Source organism: Lepidochelys kempii, chromosome 1, assembly GCF_965140285.1.
Source record: "Lepidochelys kempii isolate rLepKem1 chromosome 1, rLepKem1.hap1, whole genome shotgun sequence".
NCBI lineage: Eukaryota > Metazoa > Chordata > Testudines > Cheloniidae > Lepidochelys > Lepidochelys kempii.
The window spans coordinates 98,896,542-98,922,717 of record NC_136380.1 but is presented as its reverse complement, the minus strand read 5'-3'; the positions used below and the strand labels follow the sequence as shown (position 1 = coordinate 98,922,717).

Below are 26,176 nucleotides of genomic sequence, written 5' to 3'. Positions count from 1 at the left end.
TCTCATTTCTCATCACTAAATTCTGTACATAGTGCACTCATAATGATTACAATTTTGTGAAAGTGGATATTAAAAGTGATGTTTGCATTAATGAAAATATAGCCTTCTAAGAGAGGGACAGACATTTTCCACTTGTGTGTGTTTCTGTATTCATTAAATTTGGAGAGGCAGGTGGACAGGCAGTACTTAGGCTAACCCTTCTGGTTTTTGTTAATGACAGATTCTGCAGAACAGCAAGGCTCTGAGAAATTTTCAGCATAAGTGTATTTTGCAGGTTCAGAACTGCAGGCCCAAACACATTATCACAGCTGCAAAATATGTTAAAAGTAGCCAGACGAAGTGCTGTGGAATTCAAGGGACATGACTAATGTATACTTTAAATAACTTCTGAATACATTGTTCTAGATCATTAGGAGGTCTTGAATTTTCTTTCTTTCTTTTTTTTTTGAAATCTTATAAGGAGTCTTTGCTGTTTGACAGCAGTTATGATTGTGAACAATGAAAAAGATCAAGGATTAAAACCCTTTAATTCATGAAAATCCTTCTTTAAAAAATAGGCCTTTTGTACTAACTGGCTTAGAGCCTACATATAACCTAGAGCAGAAAATGCCTTCACCATTAGAGTATAGTGAACCTCTAAAAGCCAGCTTCTTTGTTCCAGACCCTTTTAGTGCACCCCGTAACATTTGCCCCACAGCCAGAGCTGTATCTCCTTCCTTGCTCCTGTTCCCTGCTTCTCTCTCTCTCTCTCTCTGTCTTACACCTGCTAAACTCCACCACAGTTTCTGCCAATCACTGTAATACATCCCTTTGAGCAGGCCAAGAGCTGCATGTTCCCTGTCTCCCTGCAGAGACTGGCTCTGGGCACTGTGGCAGTTCTTAACTTGCCCCTGCTTCCCCAAGCCTCACCTTTCTTGGTTTCTGTCTTGGGGATTGGCTGGGCCAGTTGGGAAAAGAGTATCTCCCCAGTTTTGCCTCTTAGAGACCAAAACCTCTCTTTTGGACTCCTTCTGTTGTTCCCAATTCCCCTAGGAAACCTCTACTGGAACCAATTTGTTTAGTAAATTGGTTAGTTGTGAGATGGCATCCATCTAGGAATAAGCTACTATCACTTCTGAAGGTTTAGACATCAGAGGCCACCCTCAACCCAAACCTGCTGTCCCAAGGAGGAAAATATGGCTCTGGATGAGAAACAGCTGGCTCATACTCAATCTAGCTAGGACAAAGGTGATGGTGAAGGGAAGAAATAAGCAACAGGAGGAACTAGCAGGAAACATTCATAGAATCATAGAATATCAGGGTTGGAGGGGACCTCAGGAGATCATCTAGTCCAACCCCCTGCTCAAAGCAGGACCAATCCCCAATTTTTGCCCCAGATTCCTAAATGGCCCCCTCAAGGATAGAACTCACAACCCTGGGTTTAGCAGCCCAATGCTCAAATCACTGAGCTATCCCTCTCCCCGCCCCCCCCCCCCACTACATTACCTCATCCTCTGCTGGGGGTGTTTCCCACCATCTGACTTGGTGGTCTGCAATTTCAGGGTCCTGAAAAAAATCTCCTTCCTGATTTGTAGATGATCGGATAAAAGCAGTGGCTCCACCTTTGACTGGTCCGGAGACTATGTCCATTCCTTTCACCTTAGATACAATAATCTATGCTTTTATCACCTCAAAGCTTGATTACTGCAAATCATTCTACCCAGACCAGTCAAAAACAACAACTCGTTCAACATACAGTAATGTGACCAGTAAGTGAAGAAAACTGAGAACACAGAACACCATGGCTCTACAATGTACTCTAGCTGCCAGTCCAGTCCTAGAGAAAGGTCACGATCCTGGTCATCTCAAAGATTGCCAGCCTCTCTCTTTCTCTGCAGCAGTTCTGTTCCATGTGAATATTATGAAGGATGGACTCAAGGTTCAACCTTAAGAGAGCCAGTGTCAGGGTATTCTTGGTTGAGGTCTCCCAAAGATGAAACACATTAACATCACTGATCTGGCAGAGCCCAAATTCTGCAAACATCACATTATAGTATAAAGCCCATTTTTTTCTTTGGCCACTCCCCTACCAGTCATATGCCAAACTGGCCCCAACATTGTACTCCTGGAGCAACAATCCAGTCCCAACTACCTACAAGGAAGCCTCTTAAAATAGGGAGGAAGGAAGGAAGAACTGGCTGCTCCCCTTGAAGAATTTGTGATGCATGCAATAGTAACAATAATAAAAAAGTAAAGTAAATTCCCTTCATTGCAACATTTTCAAATTTCAATAACTCAGTTGAATGTAAAATGATCTTTGATTTTAGACATTTTGGCTGCACAATATTTGATACTAAAAGAGTAATGTTCTGGGAAGGGTAGAAAGAGTGCCGTGTTAAGAAGAAACAGCTCTTGCTTTGTACAAAGAGGTGCTGCTAAATAGCTCTGACAGAGTCCTTTATTTAAACAGGAATAATTATATTCCACAGGAAACTTGGATTTGAAAGCAGTTCCACTGATAATTATTCTGAAAAAAGAAACACATTTGCTGCCTTCACCACAGCTTGTAGGCAGGTCACAAAATTTTTGTTCTTGGACCTATCTCAGATCCCAGGAAGATAGTTCATATTTTAGCACAAAACACAATGTGGTGGCTTTTGTTTTGTGCCTCTCACACAGAAAATAATTCTTCTTACCAGTAGGAAACAGACTAGTCATACAGGGGTAAAGATGAGATGCAGAGGGTGGGAGGAAACCCGGAAGAGAATCAATATGTCATTCTCTTAGGTTTCATCATTAGCCCCTGTTTGATGGTCCCTGGCCCACTCTGCAATCTTCTCTCTTCAGCCTTCCCATGATCCAAAAGAGATGTAACTGAACAATTTGTTATGAATAATATTCACTGTGAAAGTTGTCAACTTTTTCATTAAATAATTATATGCAGATATGTGTTTCCATTATTTGACCACCATGAATCTTTAAAAAAAGAACAGGAGGACTTGTGGCCCCTTAGAGACTAACCAATTTATTTGAGCATAAGCTTTCGTGGGCTACAGCCCACTTCATCGGATGCATAGAATGGAACATATAGTAAGAAGATATCTATATACATACAGAGAAGGTGGAAGTTGCCATACAAACCGTAAGAGGCTAATTAATTAAGACGAGCTATTATCAGCAGGAGAAAAAAACGTCTGTAGCGATAATCAAGATGGCCCATTTAGACAGTTGACAAGAAGGTGTGAGGATACTTAACACAGGGAAATAGATTCAATATGTGTAATGACCCAGCCACTCCCAGTCTCTATTCAAACCCAAGTTAATGGTATCTAGTTTGCATATTAATTCAAGCTCTGCAGTTTCTCACTGGAGTCTTGTTTTTGAAGCTTTTCTGTTGCAAAATTGCCACTCTTAAACCTTTTACTGAGTGGTTGAAGTGTTCTCCTACCGGTTTTTGGATGTTATGATTCCTGATGTCAGATTTGCGTCCATTTATGCACTAATAAATGGGTTAGACTCTAAGGTGCCATAAGTCCTCCTGTTCTTTTTGCGGATACAGACTAACACGGCTGCTACTCTGAAACAGGACTCTTCAGGCAGTCTGAGACAGACTTTCACCTGGTACGTTCCCCTTGTCCAGGTTCACAAAATACTGCCCACAGCAGCCTGTCCAGCAGCTGCTTGAACTTGTTGCCTTTTGTAAGAACACATGAACCCCCAGAAGGGAGCTATGTTGAAGTAACATTTTATTTAAAATGCCCAAACCATATTCCCACCCCACCCCACAATTCGCGTGCAAGTGTGAATGAGCAATGCAAGGTCATATTTCTAACTAATCTATATGGAAATGCCTAACGGTGCTGTATTTTTGTTGTTGTTGTTGTGAAGCTGCAGATAGACTGAATAGCCTTACAGGAAGTGACCCCTCAGATCGGCCAGTATAGGCCTATAAGATTACTGCAAGAAAGGCCTGGCTCATAGCGTGGAACTGATGAATCCCTTAAATACTGCCAGAAAAGGTGTGGCTGGGAATATGAGGGCCTGAAAGAATATTTGAAGGCTGCTTACAATGGGATCAGATGATGTTTCTTACAGGCTGAGAGGATGATTTTTCTTCTTCTGTTTTTCCAATTAATAAAGGATTTCTTTTAATCCGAAAGGAATGCAGTTTTAGTGACTTCAGAATAGTTTGCTTGCAAATGAGGTCCAGGTCCTTTGTGCGGTGAGTGGAGTGTGTTTGCCCGAGTACAAACAGTATAGGACTAATGGGCAGGCATACTTTAAATAACACCCGTGATGGGGAAAGGGTTGAAATATGCTTCTGGAGCATAAAAGCAATAAAACTGCACCATCCAATGAAAACATTAAACAAAAAAAAAAAAGAGGTGAGAATCAGGATGGGCTTTCCATAGTACACACATCCCCAGAAGAACACAGAAACTGAAAGTTAGACTAAGTAGGATGTGAATAGTACTCATCTGATCCAACTTCCATTAAAGCCAATAGAACGAGTCCCACTAACTTCCATGGGAGTTGGACTGGGCCCTTGGAGAAAGATGGAAGCACAGAATGGAAGTTTATTACTATTCAGTAGTATGGATGTGTGGATGCAGTAATACTGGTATAAATGTGTGTATAGCTTACTCCCATGGGCCAGTATAGCTTACTCCCATGGGCAGTGGGTGTAGTAGGCCAAGGCCTAAGCCAAGCCCTCATCCCACCTACACTGCACCCTTTCCTCCAAGCCAGCGGCACCTCAGCTCCCACCGGAGGCCAGCAGGTGGTTGGGGCCGGAGGGCGGCCTGGAGCTGTTCGGCCAGTGCTCCTCCGGGCTCTCATGGGCTGGGGGGAAGTTGAGCGGGGCTCTGGCAGGCAGTGGGTGGGGGCTCCAGCAGAAGGGCTGGGTCCGGGTGGCTAGCCTCCCTGAAGGGGGGGCTCATGCGTCACCCATGCTTACTCCCATGTAGAATAGGGAATAAGCTATACTTGTATAAATGCATCAACACTAGGGGTCCTGTTGACAAACTGTATCGGTAAAAAAAATCACACCACTAACAAACATAGTTATAACAGTACAAAAAACGTGTGAAGACCAGGCCTGAGAGAGCCCATGGTGGTGCTATCTGACAAAGACTTACTGATGTCCCCTCTTCACCTGTGCATTTCCCATCTGTGTCGGAACGAGAAATAATATCCCAAAGAAAACAAACCTTATAAAATTGTCAGTGTTGCCAACTCTTATATTTTATCATGAGTGTCATGATATACAGTATTTTTCTTAAGGCCCACCTCTTGGAGTCATATGAATGCATGGGGATCTCTGTTTTGTAAGTAAGTTTTTGGGCCCTCACTTTTGGGGAGAAAAGCTTTAAAAATGTGACCTAAGTGTATTCTAAACATCCAAAAAACAGATGTTGAATAAACAGAACTCAACATTTATGATTTTTAAAAAAATCGTGAGGTTTTTAAGCTAATCTGATGATGTCTGGGGTATTAACTCAAGATTTTTGAATGTTTGGGGTTGGCAAAACTGTAAAATTCATCGTAATTTCTGGTTTTATTGCTGGTTACTTGTGGCTGACAGTGCTACAAATTAAAACAATTTCTTCATGAGAAAAAACATCTGTATTTGCCTCAAGCTGAAAAGTGGTATCTATTAGTTCTGAATAGCACTGTTAGCTGCTAACTCCAGGCTCACTGATTCTAATGTCTATAGGAAAGTCCATTTGCTCTCAGATAAGTAACTGTTTTCATACAAAGAAGAAGAAAACACCTCTGCTTCCCTGCCACACCCTTACATGGAAAGTAAGCAAATGTATTGCTAATGAAAGTACAGAACTAGCTTTGGCTTGGCTCAAGTTCAGCCTAGGCATGAAGCTGAGCCACCATCCCCCCACCTAGTTCCTCAAATGTATGTGAATCCTGACCTATCTATATCACCCTTACATCACAAGGGAATCTGGTGACCTTGTGCTATTTTGATCCTGTGACTCTATTACCATTCAGGCGAAACTGTACTGGTTTGTGATGTGGACGAAGACTAGGAAAAGGCTCACTAAATTTATTTCCACCCGAAACTAGGATTTGAACTCAGATCTTCAGAGGTTAAAGGCCATTTGTAAAAATGAACATGTGGAGTTACAAACAATGTATTCACCAGTATCTACATAATTCTTCAAGCACCTTTTGTGGAAACATCACAATTACACAACATGGCACAGACAGTCCTTTCTTGCTTTTAACCTTCCCTTTCTCAGTTTCATGCCACTCATCTTCCTTTCATATTTCAAAACATTTTTATTTCTCTTTTTTTTGCTGTAAGAAACATTTTCTTATAACATTTCAAATTAATGTTAGCATCCACTGAAAGATAACACAGGTATGAATTTCATGTTAATCTTTATCAGCTGTTCCCCCCACTGTGTTTACCAGTAATTTTAATCACTTTGCTAGTGCATTCCTGAATGTACCTTCTAGCAAAAGCAATAAAAATAATCTTGAACCATTAAAAAAAAGTCACAGCCAAAAATGTAATCTTTACATAGCATTCGAAAAGGAAATCAAGGACCCAGAAAAGAGGCTTTTCAAAGGAAACAAGGAGCATGCTATGCAAATGACCTGATACCAAAAAGATGGAGTCAGCGAGGCAATTCAAGGCATTTTCAAAAATCCATTGAGTTTAAATGAGGAAATATCTTCAGCAGAAGACTCATTCAACTCTCTACACACTACAGTGGTCATAAACAACACCGAGTTACCTTCTGCCTTGGGTAAAACTTGGTGGAAAAACCTAATAATTATGAATCCTCATCTCTTTAAAGTGCTTTGTTTCATTTTTGAAACCCCACAATTACCTGAGGTAAGGTAGGTTTACTAGTCAAAACACAGAACTTGGCTATAGAGTTAAGCTCAGCACAAGAGAGGAAGTTCAGAAGGGGTGGTTGTGAGAAGCGCTTCTTAACTGACATGAAAATAAGGTGCCAAGCCGTGTTAGTCTGTATCCACAAAAACAACGAGGAGTCCGGTGGCACCTTAAAGACTAACAGATTTATTTGGGCATAAGCTTTCATGGGTAAAAACCCCATTTCTTCAGATGCGTGGAGTGAAAATTACAGATACAGGCATAAATATTGAAATATGAAACTATGAAAATAAGGGATTTTTAAAAATTAAAATGAATGCCAACATTTCCTGAGCCTTCTTGGCAGCAGTTGGCTTTCCAAATACTTTCAGCAGGATGGGGCTTCATGTGACAAAGTGTAAACAGAACCAGGTGAAGCTGGCCCTAGCAGGCCTCTAACCTTCCATTCCTCCCCTCACCCAAACATACTCTTCCTTGACAAGCATTGAGCTTGAGACACCTGCCATTGGACAGGCTCGCCTGGTGTTTTTCCACAATCACTGAGACATCGGGTTCCTCTCTAACTAGCTCTCATTGGTGATGGTACAAACGCTCCTTGCCCTGAGGGGTTTTACTTCTTTTGATAGCCATTTAACAAGTGAATGCAGTGTTCACAAATGTGTAAAATTGACAACCCTAGAGAACAAAGTCCTATTTGCAATGGAACTGGCACTGCACTTGCTGCGTTCGCTTCCTCACGCTGCCTGGCCAGGACTCCTCATTCGTCCTGACCAGGAGTGAGGAGCCTTCATGCCAATCCTTGGATTCTGACAAAAGGTGCGACAGCCCTTTATTTATTTCTGCTCTTTTTGAATGAAGGAGAAGCCTGTCCCCTAAACAATGCTACACCAAGTTTCTGTTTCTCTCTACACTGAATGCAATGGGTTCTGCCCTGCTACTGAAGATTCAAATGTCAGCATGGTCTTGTGAACAGATCATGGGACTGTGAACCAGGAATTTTAATCCCTGCTCTGTCATTGGTTTGCTGTGTAATCCCAGGCCTTGGGCAAATAACAATCTCTATGAGCCTCTGCTTCCCCCATTGGGAAAATGCAGATACACTCATGTTTACTCACTTTTATAAAAGGCTGAGAGAGCTATGCAGGAAAAAAGCGACATAATGTGTAACTATAATTTTTTCCAATACATCTGTGAGCTACACTGCACAGATGACAATTGTGTCATTGTACACAATAGTGTGTATACTGACAGAAGTGGCATAAAGTAATTGTTCTGGTAGAGGTAAATCCATGGAAGGCCCTCAAGCCCAGATCCACGAAGGGACTTAGGTGGTGCAGTACATACCTTTTAGGCACCTAGAAAATCACTGCAACAATGTAATCCACAAAGCCTGAGCTAGGTCCCTCGGCTCCTGTACAATGAATGGGAAAAGACAGGCACCTTAGAACACAATCCACAAAGCCAGCGTGCTAGGTGGGGAGCTGCCTAAGATAGCCAATGGGCTATGCCAAAAAAAGGATGTGTCCTAAACTGCGCCCCTCTTGGAGATAGGCACCTAACTCCAGGTGGCAGGGAGGTGCTATCTCTACTGGTGATCCACAGACAGGAACCCCTCTCCTGGAGTCAGGTGACTTAGACGGCTAAGTTGTTTCTGGTGAGAATGAGCTAGACAAACACCTAACTCCACCCAAAGCAGCAGGGAAGTGGGTGTTGGGAAGGACCTCCTTCATAACACGTAGCTCAGTGGCTGGGGAGAGGAGGAGGTCCCTTATAGCCTTTATCCCAGTGGATAGAGCACTCACCTGGGATGTGGGTGCCCCCCTCTGCCTGACAAGATGAGATTTACACAGGACTCTACCACCTCTCAGCTGAGTGCTCTAATCACTGGGCTGTGGAATATTCTGATGTGGAGCGCCTGCTGTCATTCCTGTTGACGTTGTTCCACTTCAATTAAATAATAGAGTAATTAAATATTAATTAGGCCAGTGAGAGAATGGGATGTAATCCATAGCCGGGTGGTTACAACCACCACCTGAGAGGCAGCAGACCCCTGTTCAAATCCCTTCTCCTCATCAGGTGGAGGAAGGTCTTGATCCAGGGTCTCCCACAAACCAGGTTATTACCTTATCCTCTGGGCTAAAGGTTATAAAGGAGGTTATCTCCCCCACCCCCAGCTGTTTTGTGTGTGGAGTTGGGTGGCCTCTGAGCACACCTGTCGGATTGCGTCCCATAGGCAAGATAGTCAGGTGAACATCTATCTTCCCCTGCTTTGTGAATCGCTCCGGGGCTTAGAGGGAGGCAGCAGTGCGCATGCCCAGAGGCAGAATCAGAGCACCTAACCAACTTCTAATGCAAAACCTTAGGAGTGCGTTTTTGCATCTACAGGGTTATGTGGCAGTCGAGCCAGATGGTTTTTATGGAATGCAGTGATGCCTAAAATGTGACTTAGGTGCCTAAATCTGGGGGTTAGGTACTCAAATACCTTTGTGGATCCAAGCCTCAGTGTAGCGGAACTGATGTGTAGGGAACCCAGGCCTGGCAGAGAGAGGCCTTCTCAGGATTGGGGCAAGGCTAGTAGATCTGCAACTACATACATATATTATGCAAATTCCCTCCTAGAGACGATGTGCACAGCAGTTGTGGATACTGCTCTAATAGCTCCTGCTGACTAGGGGGAAGGAGAAAAAAAAGGAGAATGCCATCCCCCGGCAAAGCATGTTTGCTCCTCCTGAGCCAGATCATTTCGTTTTACGATACTTCATCTCCGTTACTTGCCACAAGCAAACAACGGTTTTAAAAAATACCATGCTCACCTTCTTCTGATTTCTGTTGTTGTGCCAGTTGCTCTCCTCAGCACGATGTCACGACAATGAAAGAATGCTGGGCTGCTGCAATCATTTTAAAATGCTTCTTTTTATTTGAGCGGTTGCACATTGGGTGAATGAACTTAATGTTACAACCAAATATAATGGGTATTTAACAGATGGCTAATGGTTACAGTGAAAGGCATGAAAGAAGGGATTTCTTTAACTATTATTGAAATATTCAGCATAAGTGCAGTCAATTACATTTTGTATGAAAGAGGCAAATGATAAGGTATTTGGTGAAGTGCTGTTTCATCTATAGAAAATAAATACTGAGACATCTCAAGTAACTTGAAATCACGTCTCAGCTATAGTATTTACTATCTCAATGTTGGCCCATCTCATGGTTCGTTCTGGGGAGGTTATTTATTTATTTTAAGTAAATAAAGCATTTAAGGTTTACTCATCATCAGTATAGTTTCTTTTTAAAATATACAAAAAGTTTTGGCAAATAATATTTATACAGAAAAATAGTTTTAGATCTTTCCAAATTTGTAATTGTTCTAAAAATGATTTGTTAATAAATAAAATGCAGAATCTGTTGTACATTTATCTGCACATCTGTGTAATTGCCTCCTTATTCTTAGCACAGATCTGTACTTGTTCAGTTTCTAGGAATATCACAAAGTTATAAAGTTGGAAAGTGGATCTCGTATTAAAAATACATTTTCTCGTTTGTTTTGTAGGTTTGTCTGAATGCAAGACCTGATGTATCTGAAGCTTTGTCACGAATGGGCAAAAAATAGTAGAACTGAAGTAACTGTAAAAAACGATAGAATAATTATCATGAAACATAAAAAGTTTGCACAAAACAATGTTTTAAACAGTCCTCTACATAAAATATTGAAACAATGTGGATAATTTACCATTTAGTCTTGTACAATAAGCTACCAAAATGTCTAAATGAACTATTATTAAAAACAAACAAACACAACTTTGACAGATATAGGCAAGTTGTAATGTCAACTACCTAGTTATAATGACTGAGAAAGTCTACAAATATTAGTGTTTGAAGAGTACATAATGGTGAGACCTTAACTGCTAAATAACAGAAGTTAAGATACATTTTTTCCACAAAATAAAACAAACGCAACATTACAACCACTATGTTAATTTTACAATCAGATTGTGATTTTTTTCTCTCTTTCGGGTGATCAGATCTACAGCTTTAATATAAATAGATAGTAATTAGACATTTGACAAACAAAATTTAGAACGGAAAATAATTTCCTAGACAAATAATCATACCATTAGTGCCTCTAGTGCCTTTCAGAAAAGGCAGTGCTGCCAAAGTTTAAAATAATTTACAATCAATCTGAAAAGGTTAAGTTAAAATACTGCAATCACCAACAATGTCCACATAGAAAACTGATGTTGTCAACAATTATACATAATATTCACTTATAACAGCTGTTTTCATTTTTAAACAATAATTTAAAAGCTACGTATTTGTGACGTGTGCAACATACAAAATGTAAAATATGAAATATTTGGTACAGCAGTGCTGGAAACAAATCTTAAACCAAACCTAAATGAAATTTTAATTGTACATATATAATTACCTTGTAAAACAACAATGTATTTAAAAAAGTAAACATTAAAATCTGTTTAATCCATATATATGTATGTATGTATATATATAATATGTATATAGTTGTATTAAAGATATCTTCATATTTCTGTGACATAAAATATGTTTTAAAAGAAAAAGGTTAAAAGAACTAGTTTTTTCCCCCCTCCATGCTGTAATCCGGTTACAACCCTTTAATCCAATTTTAAAAAATGCAAGAACAGTAATGATTTATTCAACTGAAACTCTCCCTCCATTTTTAATGTTTAGTTAATAATCTAGATTAAAGTCACTTATCAGGTTTTCAGTGACTGAACTCAGTTTTAGTTAAATTAGAATATCTTACAAATCTCCTCACCTACAGCCTTTTTGTTGTTGTTGCTCTTGACAGAAGTTACCTCAACAGCAACTTGTTTCTTTTAGGTAACCTGACTGAGAGTTTAAAAGATTAGTCACTTATTGTGGGTTAGATTGTTGGCATCAGCCTCACTTCCTTCAAGTCTAATGTGGCAAAATTTAGGCACTTCTGCAAAGTCTCTTTTAAAAACATTATAAATATACTCGTAAAATAATATTTTCAAGACTCTGTTGTTTGGGGGTATGAAGTTCATACCGTGCAAAGTTTTAATTTTTTTTCTGCTGTTCCATGATTCAATGCAGCTTCTCTCTACAAGTCAAATATCAGCTTATGTGTATCTAAAGAATTTGTGCTTTACGTTGGATTTACTATTTAAAATTTTAGACTTACAGGGTGATGAGCAGGGGCACTGGGTTTTGTTTCACTTCCTTTCTGTGTATTGGAGTCAGCTGACTAGGGTAGTAAACATAGGATTTCGAGGTTTTCTGCTTGGTTACAATAACAATAATTAGGGTTAAAAATCATACCTGAAACTGGGATATATTTTAGCCAATATAAATTAATTATTGCTAAACTTGAAAGATTCAAAAAATTGTGAATCTTATCATGCTAAATTAATGGGGCCATTTGCATTAGCTATAGTTATGGAGATAATAAATATTCCTATGACGTAAACGGTGTTTATAAAATCTTTAAAAGTAAAATGTTACCCTTTATGTCTTGAAACATCACAGCTGGTATCAGGTAGTTAACTATTTTAGGTTGGACTATATTAAGCATACCATATGTAATATTCATATATAATACAACCGCACTAGCTTTTTAGAATTTCTGATCTGTCCATAAGAACAAAATCTTTACTTAGCATGCAGTTTGTGGCAATTCTAGAGAGGAGGAAACAGGATAGTATGTACAATAACAATGTTTTGTGATTCTCAATGAGGTCTCTTGACATTCCATTCCATTTCTGCTGATTATTTCAGGATTATCTATAAAGAAATGAAAATATTATTGGACTTTTTGATGATTTTATCCTTTTAAAAGAAGACTATACTACAATTTAGGCTTTGGTCTATTTAAAATTAAGACACAGATTACACAAGATTTTCACCATTGATCTATGTTGGGTTTAGGCTTTTGCATTTCACAAACTTGTCCTTTTCCTTTCAATTACAGATCCTCAAGAGCATGCAATCAGACAAAGGGGATATTACACTTGAAAATACCAGATACATTTCCCCTATTTTCCAGTAAAAAAGCAAGAAAGAAAAATGTCAAAGTGAAAAGTGAAAGGCTCCAGCAATTATTGGGCCAATCCTTAGAAGTGCTGAGCGACCTAAATACTCCTTGAAATCTATGGGAGTTGAGGGTACTCTGCACCTTGCAGGACGGGCTCAGGACCTCAGAGGACAGGAATAATTATCTACTACAATTTTAAAGTTCAAATCCTTCTCCCATTAAAGTCAATGATGGGAACAGGGTGCTTTCCATTGACTTCCACAGGAACAGAATCGAGCCGTGAAAGTTGTTGGGCTGGATGCCTCAAACAAGATCAGACACATAGCAACACCTTTCTAATTCTTAATAACTTTTTTTTGGCAGGTCAATTAAGTGAAGTACCTTTCCCATGTAATGACTAATCTTGCTAGTGTGACATTTCAGTATGCTAGAGCCCAAGAGTGCTGGAACCTGTTTTCTACAGGTCAATCATTTTATTTCCCATACAGCAAAGGTTAACAGTATTATTTTATACCCCGTTTAAGATACTTTAAACATCCCTGCTGTACAGTACTGGAAAACAAACCAGATTTCCATCACCCAAATATGCTAGTTAGGCCAGCTACAATGCCCTTTCCTACCGGGTGTAACATCACCACCTGGAGACATGCTGCAGTATCTCACCATCACCAAACCCCTACTTCAGAGCTAAAAGTGAAAGGCTGGTAAGCACAAGACATGTGCTGAACTGCCCCTTTTTTCCTGTTCATTTGGGCACTCAACACATTTTCAAGCCATATTTGTAGGCCGTATATAACATAGCATTAAATAGTACTCTGCCCATTTATGTATTGTAGGCTTGTGACATTGTATATTGTGAATTTATCTGAAAAAATAAGATGCTTTGAAAATAACCCCAGCAACATACTACCTCTGACATACAGATCACCAAAAAGAAACACACTAGCTCATCATGTGATGAGGCTCAGCCCTTTATTCCAGCACATACATGATTACTGATGAGGAGTGCTCCAAGAGCTGGTTGGAGCATGCCTATGTCTCTACCAGTTTGCTGCTATAGGTGCAGTATGCAATCAAAATGGTTTAACTATTACAGCCAACTTCCTGTGGGTACCCCGGAAACCTCGGCTCACATGTGTGGTGACAATGAACACCAAGTTTTTCCATTTCTCAAAGAAAGATGACTGTATTTCCAGGAGTGACATCAGTGTTGTCATGTATGTACAAGTTACACCGTTTTCCAGGTAGGAGCTCAGGAAGTGTTATGGTCTGGAGGTGGATCAGATACTGAATTGTTGTTTTCAAGGCACCTACAGTTTGGTCATTCTGTTCAAGCCGTCTGTTCTAGAAGGCTGGAATAGCAGCTCCCACTAATGTTAATGAATGATCTACTTCAAGCCTGGATTGTAAAAAAAAACAAAAAAAAAAACCAAAAAAACCCAGTGCTTCTTTGAGAGGAAAGGAATGCTCTGTATGAACCGCTGGAATCTGCATGCACCTATAAGCTTTGAACTTATTGGCATGCCAACTTTTGTGTCTTTATTATCATTTATATCTTGGTAGGATCTAGAAGCTTCAACCACAAACATGTATCTGCCACCCCAAAAGACTTAAAATCTAAAAAAGACAAGACCCAATGCATGGATGAAATAAACAAATGAGTTGGGGAGGGCGTAGGGGAGGATGAGGGAACAAACATATGACGATTATTAAATATTTGAATTGTGGTAGGGCCCAGAGACAAGCCAGGGTTGGGGCCCCATTGTGCAAGACACTGCACAGAGTAACTGACAGTCTCTGCTCATGGCTGATGTTTTAACATGGATTAACTGTCTGAACAATTTTTAGCCCCTTCGTAGCATTAATCGCAATTTCCCACCTGCTTCGCCATTCTCAGATGGCAGTTTTCTGTATACATCACAGTTTTAAGGAGGAACCTGAAGGAGAATAAGGGGGTGGCTTTATGAATTTTGACAGGGAGTCTTTCCCCACCCAAGCGGCAGCCTGGGGAAAAGGGTGAAGGTATTTGTAGATGTGCACATGCATGGGTATATTAGGTGCTGCCGACCCTACGCCAGTTCTTCTGTTCCTTTTCGCTGGCAACTCCGACGGAGGGGCAGGAGGGCGGGCAATGGAATGGACACGAGCAACACATCTCGAAGAACAACAGTTACAAAAGATAGGTAACTATTTTTCTACTTTGAGTGCTTACTCACGTTGATTCCATTCTAGGTGACTCACAAGCAGTATCCTCGGAGGTGGGCTCAGAGTTCATAGCCTAGCAGCTTGCAATACTGCTCTACTGAGGCCAGCTTCATCCCGAGCTTGCTGGGTAAGTGCGTAATGGGATGTGAACGTGTGGATGGACGACCGGGTGGCCACCCTACAGATGTCCTGGATAGGCACTTGGGCTAGGAAAGCTGCCGAAGATGCTTGCGCCCTGGTTGAGTGGGCAGCTACTATTGCCGGAGGTGGCACCTTTGCCTGATCATAACAGCAGCAAATGCAGGCAGTGATCCGAGATGACATTCTTTGAGCGGACCCTGGATGACCTTTCACCCTGTTGGCCACAGCGACGAACAATTGCGTTGACTTGCAGAATGACTTAGTCCTTTCAGTGGGTGGTGGTGAGCCTACAAGTCACTCAGTCCCACTTCTTTTTCAGCCCATTGCTAAGACAAAAAAGTTTGTTTACATTTGCAGGAGATACTGCTGCCTGCTTCTTATTTACAATGTCACCTGAAAGTGAGAACAGGCGTTCGCATGGCACTTTTGTAGCCGGCATTGCAAGGTATTTACGTGCCAGCTATGCTAAACATTTATACGCCCCTTCATGCTTTGGCCACCATTCCAGGGGACATGCTCCCATGCTGATGACACTCGTTAAAAAATAATGTCAACAGCATGGACTCATGTCCCCTGGAATGGTGGTTGAAGCATGAAGGGACATATGAATATTTAGCACATCTGGCACGTAAATATCTTACGACGCTGGCTACAACAGTAGCCATGCGGATCCCTGTTTTCACTTTTAGGTGACACTATAAACAAGAAGCAGGCAGCATTATCTCCTAAAAATGTAAACAAACTTCGTCTTAGCAACTGGCTGAAAAAGAAGTAGGACTGAGTGACTTGTAGCCTCTAAAGTTTTACATTAGCTGCATTCAAAAATAAAACAATTTGTGTACATACTTCTACATTTCTAAGTTCAACTTTCATGATAAAGCGATTGTACTACAGTTCTTGTATTATGTGAACTGAAAAATACTGTTTCTTTCATATTTTACAGTGCAAATATTTGTAATAAAAATAAATATAAAGTGAGCACTGTACATTTTGTATTCTGTGTTATAATTGAAATCAATATATTGGAAAATGTAAAAAACATCCAAAAATATTTAAATAAATGGTATTCTATTTTGTTTAACAGCACAATTAATCACCATTAATTTGTTTAATCACTTGACAGCCCTAATAATAATTTATTTCAAGTTCTAATGTAAATTCTAACTCCTAAATAATCCAATGAGATATGTCCATCTATTTTGTAACCTAATCACATAGAATAGGTCTAATCACATAGAATAGCACTTATCTACTCTCCCACTTTTGCCTAATACTGCAATTATGTATTCACTGTGACTATGTTCACTAATGTGTTTTGTTCCTGGTCCCTTTTCAAGATAATAGATACAGTAAGCGCCTGATAGGAGAAAGTGTCTACACATGGCCAATTCATTCATATCTACAGCAAGCCCAGGAATGTGCTTTCCTGTCTATATGTGAGTGGGCTTGTTCTAAATTCATTGCAGAAAATGCACATTCTGCCACTGCAGTGGTACAATAGCATTTCTAACAAGAGCAATATATCCTGACAGTCTGATGGCCTAGTGGTTAAAAGCCTTCTTAAATATTTACGTATGATTGTAGTGGATTTAATGGTATTTACGTATGATCTTAGAGGCAACCACTGACAGGACACTCTCCTTTTTCCTCCTCTTTCAATATCTGTGTCTAATAGATTTGCCATAAAGAGCCAGATTGTTTGTATCACTAGGCCATCGTGTAGATTCAAAGCACTGAAATCACGTGAATGACGGTTGCTATTACCCAAGCATCAATGGTGGTTTCAAGCATGCTGGACTTCTCTGCAGATTTGCCTCTACATATCCAGAAATATTTACCCCTTCAAATCTTCTATCCCTAAAAATAATTTTTGGAACACAAAGGCCAAGATTAGCTTTCATTGCTATGAGTTTCAGCACAGCACTTTCTAGTTTTTACTAAGCCTCAAGAATAAGGGATCCTCCAAGGTATAATGGTGGTGAAGTCTATTGTGTAATACGTGTTTATCTTTTTAAGAATGAACATAACTTGGGCTAAGACTGATCCTGAGTCAGTTTCTACAACGTGTGTCAAAGGAGTGACAGCCAGGTGGGAAATTTTTTTAATCACTGTCTTCAGTTCCCTTGCAGACTAGCAACTAGCATATCTGGTAGATAACTCCAAAGCAGCTCATGGTTGCCTCAAAAGAATTAGTAAAAGTTTGAACTTGCTGGTGAATTTTGAGATAAAATAGTAAAATTTGAAAGTGTCTTTCAAAATAAATTCCAACTTTTTAAACCTCAGAGAACCTTTCTTGAGATCTAGAATAGCAAGTTCATGGCTTTCATTGAGACAGTTCACAACAAGATAAAGAGCATCTTCTCTGAACTTGAAATGCACATCATTTAAACAGCCGATATTCACAGCTGTACCTTACAAATTCTGGCCAATCAGTTTTGATTTGAGGTCTGCTGCCTTGATCCTTACAACTGTGTGACATCAACTGTCTGAATATCCAATGCTGGTACACAGCAAAGAGAGTACAAAATTTCCCATGCTGCACAAATCTGATCTACATCGATTCTTGCTCAGTTACAGAACTGTCAGTGGATCCATCAGCAAGTGCTGTAAAAAACTTGCTTTTTGTATGCTTTTTGAGACACTCCCCTAAAGAGACTGAGATTACGTCTCCAAAGTCTTTCATTCCACAGATGCGAATATACCTTGAGCCAAGATTAAGGCCATATCTTGAAAACTGAACTCATGTTTCGTGACTGTGTAAGTGGTGTTAACAAGGTGGCAAACATTTGGCTCTCCCCCGTTGCACACTGCAGAGCTATCTAGGAAAAGGAACTTCTTGTAGACAAAATGACGTTTTATGAATTTCACATGAACAGAAGAGCAGTCACGTGCATGTAGGTAATACATTCTAAAGGTCTTACAGACACTTACAAGAGGACTGCCCTTATCAGAAAGCTTATCACATTTTCTGAAAATTACATGAAACATTTCATTTTTTTGACACACAAACCACGGGGATTTATAGCTTTCCATGAGTTCTGGAAAATGCATCTACATTGAAGTTTCTCGTATTCCTATCCCATATGCTATGTCCTTTTCACTTACCCCTCTCCTGCTTCAGGCTGATTTTTTTAATTATCATTATTTTTACTCCTGAAGTCCAAAAGGGTGAGTAGATGTGTTCCAGACATTGTTTTTTTTAAATAAAATCAAAATCAAATCTGTGATTATTTAATTTTTAAACAGTCCCACATCTTGTTTTGTCTTTCTGATACCCTTTTTGGATGTCTAGCCAGCAACTCCAGATCAGTGTGGCCAAAACTCAGGTTTTGATCTGCTCCTTGAAACCTTCCTCCCCAATCCCAATTTATCTATTACCATGAATAAACATCATCATCATCCTTGTCACTCAAATATATAATCTGGGCATAAATTTGAACTCTGCCCTGTCTCTACATTCAGACAGTCATGCCATATCCAAGTCTTGCTGTGCCTACCAACATAACATGTTAAAGAATCTGCCTCTTCTGTCTGTCTAGACTGCCAACACTCTAGATCAGGCTCTCAGTGTCTCATGCCTTCGGTACTGTAATCTCCTTTCTGGCCTTGACACCAGTTATAAACCCCATCTGAAATCCAGGCACAACCTGCTATGAGGATAATCCTCCTGGGTCACAGCTCTGACCACATCAGACCCCTCTTTGCATCCCTCCTTTGGCTCCCCTTCCTACATCATATCAAACACAACCTCCTTAGTTCCATGCAGTCTGTAAAATCTGTCTTACTGAGCAACTAAATCCCGCTTTTGCTTTGCCAGTGATACCAGACTTGATCACTCATTTGTCCATTTCTCTCTCAAAGATCTCTGCACTTTCCACAACATCACCCCCTATGCTTGGGGAAACCAGCTCATCAAAATTCATACTCCTTTTAAGTCTCTCCTTTAAACTTACTCTTGCCTTGATTGCTACACATCACTCCTGTGCGCCTGATTAGACAAGCAGTGAGCTATGACTTCTGTTTGCTACTCACGCCTGTTCATTTTGTTGTTACCACCCCCACCTGGTTTGCCTGTTTTGTCTGTCTGCTGCATTGCTTCAGACATAAAAACTGTGAGCTCTCCATGTTAGCGACTGTCTTGTTATTTGTCCGTATAGTGCACAGCACAATTGGGCCCTGGTCTTTGTCTGAGGTTCCTAGGTGCTAGTGTCATATAAATAAATATAAATAGTGTTTATACAGTGTGTAAGTCTTGAACTGATTAGCATATTAAGCAGTCTACCCTTGGCAGCAGTCAGTAAATTTGCAATTACAAAAAAACTGTAACGAAGTATTACAGAAAGGTAATCTCATTCCTCAAATCTGGTAAAGCTGTTGTTTAGCAGTTGCAGCAAATAAAATTAAAGTGTAGTTTATTTTAAAGCCTACTCTGGCTTAGTTGGCAGACTACAATAGCTGTTGCCTTTCAGACAAAAATAACTGCCTTTGAACTACCTGACTGCAGCCTTAAGTTTGCAAGCTTTATTTTCCTCTTAAAATTAGCTGAAACTGCCTTTCACCAGCAGATGCTTCTATGTTTGCAAGGTTATGACAATTATTACACATCTTACTCTGGACTGGCTTGAACATTACCATTGAACCCCACTATAGATGAAAAGCTCATATCTAATCTCTTTCCTCCCTAGTCACCACACACATCTGATTAATTAGAGCATTAACAGACACACACTTTCAAAATGAAGCTGAGCCTGAGGCATGCTCAGCACTGCATTTCCTCCTGGCTTTACACTGTTTTCCCAAGGCATTATTTGTTTGGCTGACATCAATCAGGCCCATCCACCTGCCCTCTGACTGGCATCTCATGTCTACTGCTCTGCTCAGTCCCTTCTCCTCTCCTGTCTCTGAGTCAGCTCAGTTCTCTTTGCTCCAATTCCACTCTGCCCCTCTGACCACCAACCCCTTTGCTGGGCAGCTCAGTGCTGCTGTGCCTAATGTCTGTCCCATTGTCCTTGCTAAGCGGGCAGGAAACATGATACTCTCAATGAATCCGTAAACTCAGGGGTCGTACCCTATGAATGGAGAACTGCTAATATAATACCTATTTTTAGGAAAGGGAAAAATGGTGATCCGGGAAACGACAGGTTTGCTAGTCTGACCTCTATTGTATGCAAGGTCTTGGAACAAATTTGGAAAGAGAAAGAAGTTAAGAACATAGCGGTAAATGGTAACTGGGATAAAACACAACATGGTTTTACAAAAGGTAGATCATGCCAGACCAACCTGATCTCTTTCCTTGAGAAGATAACTAATTTTTTAGATAAAGGAAATGCAGGTAGAGAGAAGAGCTACTAGGATGATCAGAGGAATGGAACACCTACCTTATGAGAGAAAAATCCAGGAACTTGGCTTGTTTAGCCTAACCAAGCGAAGGTTGAGAGATCTGACTGCTCTCTCTAAAGACATCTGAGGGGAAATACCATGGAGGAAGAGGAGTTATTTAAGTAAAGCGCCAATGTTGACACAAGAATAAATGGTTATAAACTGGCCATCGACAAGTTTAGGCTTGAAATTAGACAAAGGTTTCTGACCATCAGAGGAGTGAAGTTCTGGAATAGCCTTCCAAGGGGAACAGTGGGGGCAAAATAGCCAACTTCTTTCAAGAATGAGTTTGATTAGTTTATGGAGGGGATGGTATGATGAGATTGCCTACTACAGCATGTACCCAATCTGCAACTACTTGTAGCAAAAATCCCCAGTGGATGGAGATGGGGCACTAGATGGGGAAGGCTGTCAGTTACTACAGAGACTGCTGTCTGGTTGGTATTGTTGACATACTCAGGGTTGAACTGATCACCATATTTGGTGTTGGGGAGGAATTCCCCACCAGGTCAGATTGGCAGAGACCCTGGGATTTTTCACCTGCCTCTGAAGCATGGGGCACGGGCCACTTGCTGATTTAAACCAGAGTAAATGGCAGAGTCTCTGTAACTTGAAGTCTTTACATCATGATCTGAGGATTTCAGTAACTCAGCCAGAGGTTATGCGTCTATTACAGGATGGGGCATGTGAGGTTCTGTGACCTGCGGTGTGCAGGAGGTCAGACTGAATGATCACGATGGCCCCTTCTAGCCCTAAAGTCAATAAGCCAATTAGTCTTAGGCAACAGGACTTTTCCCAGACTGTATACATGTATATAAGGTTGATGAAAAAATGTCTGATATCATATACAGTATAATTTGAGAAGTAGGCACTCATAAAAGCCTGCAACCACAATGTTACTTTTTTGATGGAATATAATAAATGTCTTTAGTATTCTTGCCTTTTTAGGAAACATATTGAGGTGATAAAGACCAGTTTTTAGCTAAACGTGGATTCCATTCTCTCCCCCTTTTATCATTTGGATAAAAGACTTGAGTATCTGAAATCATTTAATATCAGAGGCAGATATACTTCTAGCAATGGAAAAGGGTCAGATCTCCGTGCTTTTGCTATTACTAGCATCCTTTGATTCCATTAACCACAGGTTGTTGACGACTCACAGTAGAGATCTCATGGAATGGATGGAAGTTGCTCTTCTCTGGATTCACTTCTTCACAGTGGTCCCAGAGGGATCTCACAAGACTCAGTCTTGTCATTCTTCCTATTTAATATTTCTATGAAGCCACTAAAGAGAGAATCTGAGACAGCTAAAGCTCTCATCTCATCATTATGTTCATGTTTATTATATTAACGAGTATTTATTCACTTCAAATAAACAAGAGTAGCTACATTCTAGGACTAGCCAACCTTGTTCACTCTTCGTGTGAATAATGCAGTCCCTTTAAAGCAGAGGTTTTCAAACTGTGGGGCTGCTCAGGGCTGACAGCCGGGGATCCCACTGTCAGTTGTCGGCGGGGGCTCTCGCTGTCAGCTGTCTGGCTGACAATTGCAGCAGCCATGATCATTTCTATAGCAACAGCTACCTTTCCCACCTTCTGGTTTAGTGTATCATATCCTGTCCTTACAACAAGCAGTTGTGCAGTGCTTATTCCACTTGTGAGTTTGATATTTTTTCATATTATGTGGTGAAAAAGGGATCAGTATTTATTGCCAAAAGATAGTAATGTTCTGAAATGAAAGGCAGAAGCTGAAACAGCTGATACAGTCATCATATCCACCACATTGCCAAGAACAAAAAGTCTTATGCAACTGGGGGAAAACTGATTATCCCAGCTGCAATTGACATTTGCAGGACAATGCTTGGTGACAGGAAGGCAGAGAAGTTAAAAATGATCCTGCTGTCAGACAACACGGTGAGCCGCCGAATCTCTGACATGTCAGAAAATATCAATGCACAGCTGATCTCTCGATTACAATCCATTTTATTTGCAATCCAGTTGGATGAAGCAACAGATATCTCAAAAGAAGCCAATTTAATTGCTTACATTAGGTACAGTCACAAAACATCAATATTGGACGATTTTCTGTTCTGCAAGCCAATTAAGATGCATGCAACTGGATCTGAACATTTAACATTTTAAACGACTTCTTAACTTCTCACGAGTTGAAGTGGGAAGCTTGAGTCGGCATCGACATGGATAGAGCCCCTTTTATGACTGGAGGTAGGGCAGGCTTGAAAGCCAAAGTATTTGAAATTGCTCCACATATATCATGGACTCATTGTACAATACACTGCGAAGCCCTTGCAACTCGAAACGTGGATCAGGAACATACTAATGTTCTGAGTTCTGCAATCAAAATCATGAACTTTATTAAGATCCAGCCCACTGAGGCACATCTCTTTGTAATCCTTTTTACAGAAATCGTAGAGGAGCACAATCCTTTTTTATTTCACATGGAAGTCAGGTGGTGATCCAGGGGGAAAGTGCTGTAACGCATTTTTGAACTGAGAAACTAAGTTAGACTTTTTCTAGTGGATTTGAATTTCAGCAACCCAGAGACACTGTGTGATCCCTGCTGGCTTGTGCTTTTGGCTTACCTTGCTGATATTTTTGACAAACTGAATTATCTAAACCTCTCATTGCAAGGAGTGGAAAGTACTATTTTTGACCTGCACAACAAGATATTGACATTCAAGAGAAAGCTAGCTCTACAGAAACCAAAGATCGAAACTGGTTTAAGCATTCTACTCCTGTTAACTGACGCTATCGACGAAACACAATCTGAACTATTGAATGTTGTGGTGCCAACCAAGAATCACTTGACTACTTTCAGAGTCAGTTTGGATAAATATTTTACCACAGGAAATGCACCCCTGAAAGACTGGATTATCGAGCCTTTTGTAGCTGAGGCAGTGACCTTGTCCCAGCTCTCAGATGACATTCAGGAGAATCTGATTGAACTTCAGAGTGATAGGATACTGGACATTTAATTTACAAAACGGTCTTTGGGGGATTTTTGGTTGAAAGTTGGCTCAGAATATTCAGTTTTGTCGAAGTGCGTGATCAAAGCTCTTTTACCGTTTGGTTCATCTTATTTGTGTGAGATCGGATTCTCTTCGCTGACTGTGCTAAAGACAAGTACCATTTGAGACTGGAAGTAGAGGACAACCTCAGAGTGTCAGTTTAAAAAAATCTCTCCACATAACTGTCCGCAGAGAAACAGGCACATCCTTCACATTAAAGTATCTGTGTATTTGAAACTTACAGGTATAGATAATTTAATTAAAGTTGTGTTAAAGGTCTCTGTTAGGCTCATGAGCAGGCTATCAGGTGTACTTTTTGCATGTGTCTATTTTTGTGTTGGTTGGAACCTCGGGGGGGGGGGGGGGGAGGGGGCTCAGCTCAAAAAGTTTGAAACCACTGCTGTAAAGTTTATCGTACTACACACAAGAACATTCTAATTTCTGTTAATGAGACTGGTAATAAACAGACTACACAGAAAGGGGAAAGCCATTATTGTAGCTAGTTTAAAAGCACCCACGTGATGACTATTTTTATGTCCAACTCAATATTAACTTTCAGCAGGTTTGATCTACTATCATAGGTTACATTTTCCATCTGCTATTTTTTAAGGCATTTTCTTTTCTCTGCTTTCATTTTCTAAATTGCTGTGATAGGTTTACCCAGATGTGCTGAGGGACCAAAGATGTGAAGGGCAAGTGTGAGATTATTCATCATGGCAGAGTCTATATTTCTATATATCCTGAGTGATACTTCAACACAACATTCCTGAGCTCACCCATTCTTTTCATGTAAGTCCTGTTTCTATTTTGTTTCCTTCTTGTATTCCATGTGTGCTGAAAACATTCAGAATGAGAAGGGTACTACCAATTTCACACCGTTAATAGAGAGTGCTGCCTCATCACAAAGGGCACAGGTAACATTTCTCTACGCTCCACAGGAAGAACAAACACTAGTTGTCACGAAGATTAAAAAAAAACAACAACAACAACAAAAACAAAAACCAGGCTTCAAATTAAGTTCCTCTCCAATGCAAAAGTTCTCTAATGCAATGTTATGGGTCAGACCATAAATTCACAAAGGTATCAAGAAAATCCAAATTATATTTCCCACACAATTCAGCCACCTTGCACATATTGGAGTAGTATTTTGTATTACTGTACTTATGGTTAGTTTTATAAACTTACTGCACATATTTAGAATGGACCGATCTTAGTATCTGAGGGAAATTTATCCATGAATGTCCTGACTTTTATTCATTTAAATTGTCATGTCTTTTCTTTCACTTAAACAAGAAAAAAGTGAAGTTATGAACTGTGAACGGCTTTATATTCAAATTAATATATAAACCTGGGTTTATTTGAAATAAAATCTCCAACTGAATCTGCACAGGGAGACCCCTGCAAGATCAGTGCCAAAAATGATAAATGCATTATTGTTGGGGGAATGCTACATCGAATGGATCATGTACATATAAAAAAGTTATCTAAGTTTATTTCCAGGGTGAATTCTTGAAACAGTCAACTGAAATTCTTTCCAATTCCAAACAAATACATCTGGAGCTCTGGACGGCAGTACTTGGCTAAAATTTTAAAGGAAAAACACATACCTGATATGAACTGTGGGTGAATTTCAAGAACTGGCAACTGTTATATCTAAACTTTTTCCCCCCCAAACTTATGAAATCACTTGATCTCAGAAAACTTTGCCCATGTTCCAATAATTAAAAACACACCCAATGGAATTTTACCATACTTGCCAAAAATATCACTTTTGGCATGGCACAAACTTGAGAAATTTCATCTTAAAGATACATTTGTTTGGAAAATTATACAAAAGCAGGAAATATAAGAAAACTGCCTCCTCAAATATATGTATACTGTATCCATTGCAATGTCATATTTTATGGAACAGATAAGTGCAGAAAAACATTCCAAAGTTAAAAAATAGAGTAGAAGGAAAGGGAAGGATGCCTAGACTTCTGACATAAAAAAGAAATAAAAAGAATGCTTTTCTTTGCACATTTCTCAGCCTATGTGAAGATACTGCCATCTAGCTAGTTTATGGCAGAAAACGTCAATTTTCAGTTTTTTGCAAAAGATGACTTCTCTCACATCCCTTCCAAATTGATAATATTTTATACATTGTTAATACCCATACCAAAGATTTGTACACAATAAGATTGCTAAAATTAACTGTCATCTGTAATGACTTTCATGGGGTGACAGTTGAGCAGAAAGGGTTCCACAAAATAATGTTAGTAAAAATAGATATAGTGAAGACATTTTAAGTGTATTTAGCATTATGATCATTTCTTTTTGTTTAACCAAATCTACACTGAGAAACAGAGCTACTTATACAGTTTCTGTTAATTAATAAAAAATAATGTTTTTCACACATACTGGATAGTGTCAACATGTTTAAAAATGAGTGTGTGATGGTCTGAAGTCAATGTGAGTTTTGCTTTTGACTTTGCCCCCTTGTGTTTGCAAAGTTTTCCAATCCTTATTTTTGAAAGTGAAAATTCCTTACATGTAAATCAACTTCTCTGAAGAT

General features: G+C 39.8%; 1 protein-coding gene across 14 annotated transcripts in view; it reads right to left on the bottom strand.

Moving 5' to 3' along the window:
• Window positions 1-9,735: 9,735 nt before the first annotated feature.
• The window catches only part of MBNL2 (muscleblind like splicing regulator 2), a 156,550-nt gene continuing 140,109 nt past the window's right edge, over window positions 9,736-26,176 (bottom strand). For 8 of the 14 annotated variants that reach the window (XM_078853386.1, XM_078853392.1, XM_078853394.1 and 5 more), the window contains one exon: window positions 12,511-12,622. In XM_078853386.1, coding sequence (XP_078709512.1) covers window positions 12,608-12,622 — 15 coding nt within the window. In that variant the 3' untranslated portion in view covers window positions 12,511-12,607. Of the gene's footprint in view, window positions 12,623-26,176 lie in introns of all 14 variants that reach the window. The other 6 variants (XM_078853387.1, XM_078853395.1, XM_073348176.2 and 3 more) reach the window with 1 other exon arrangement.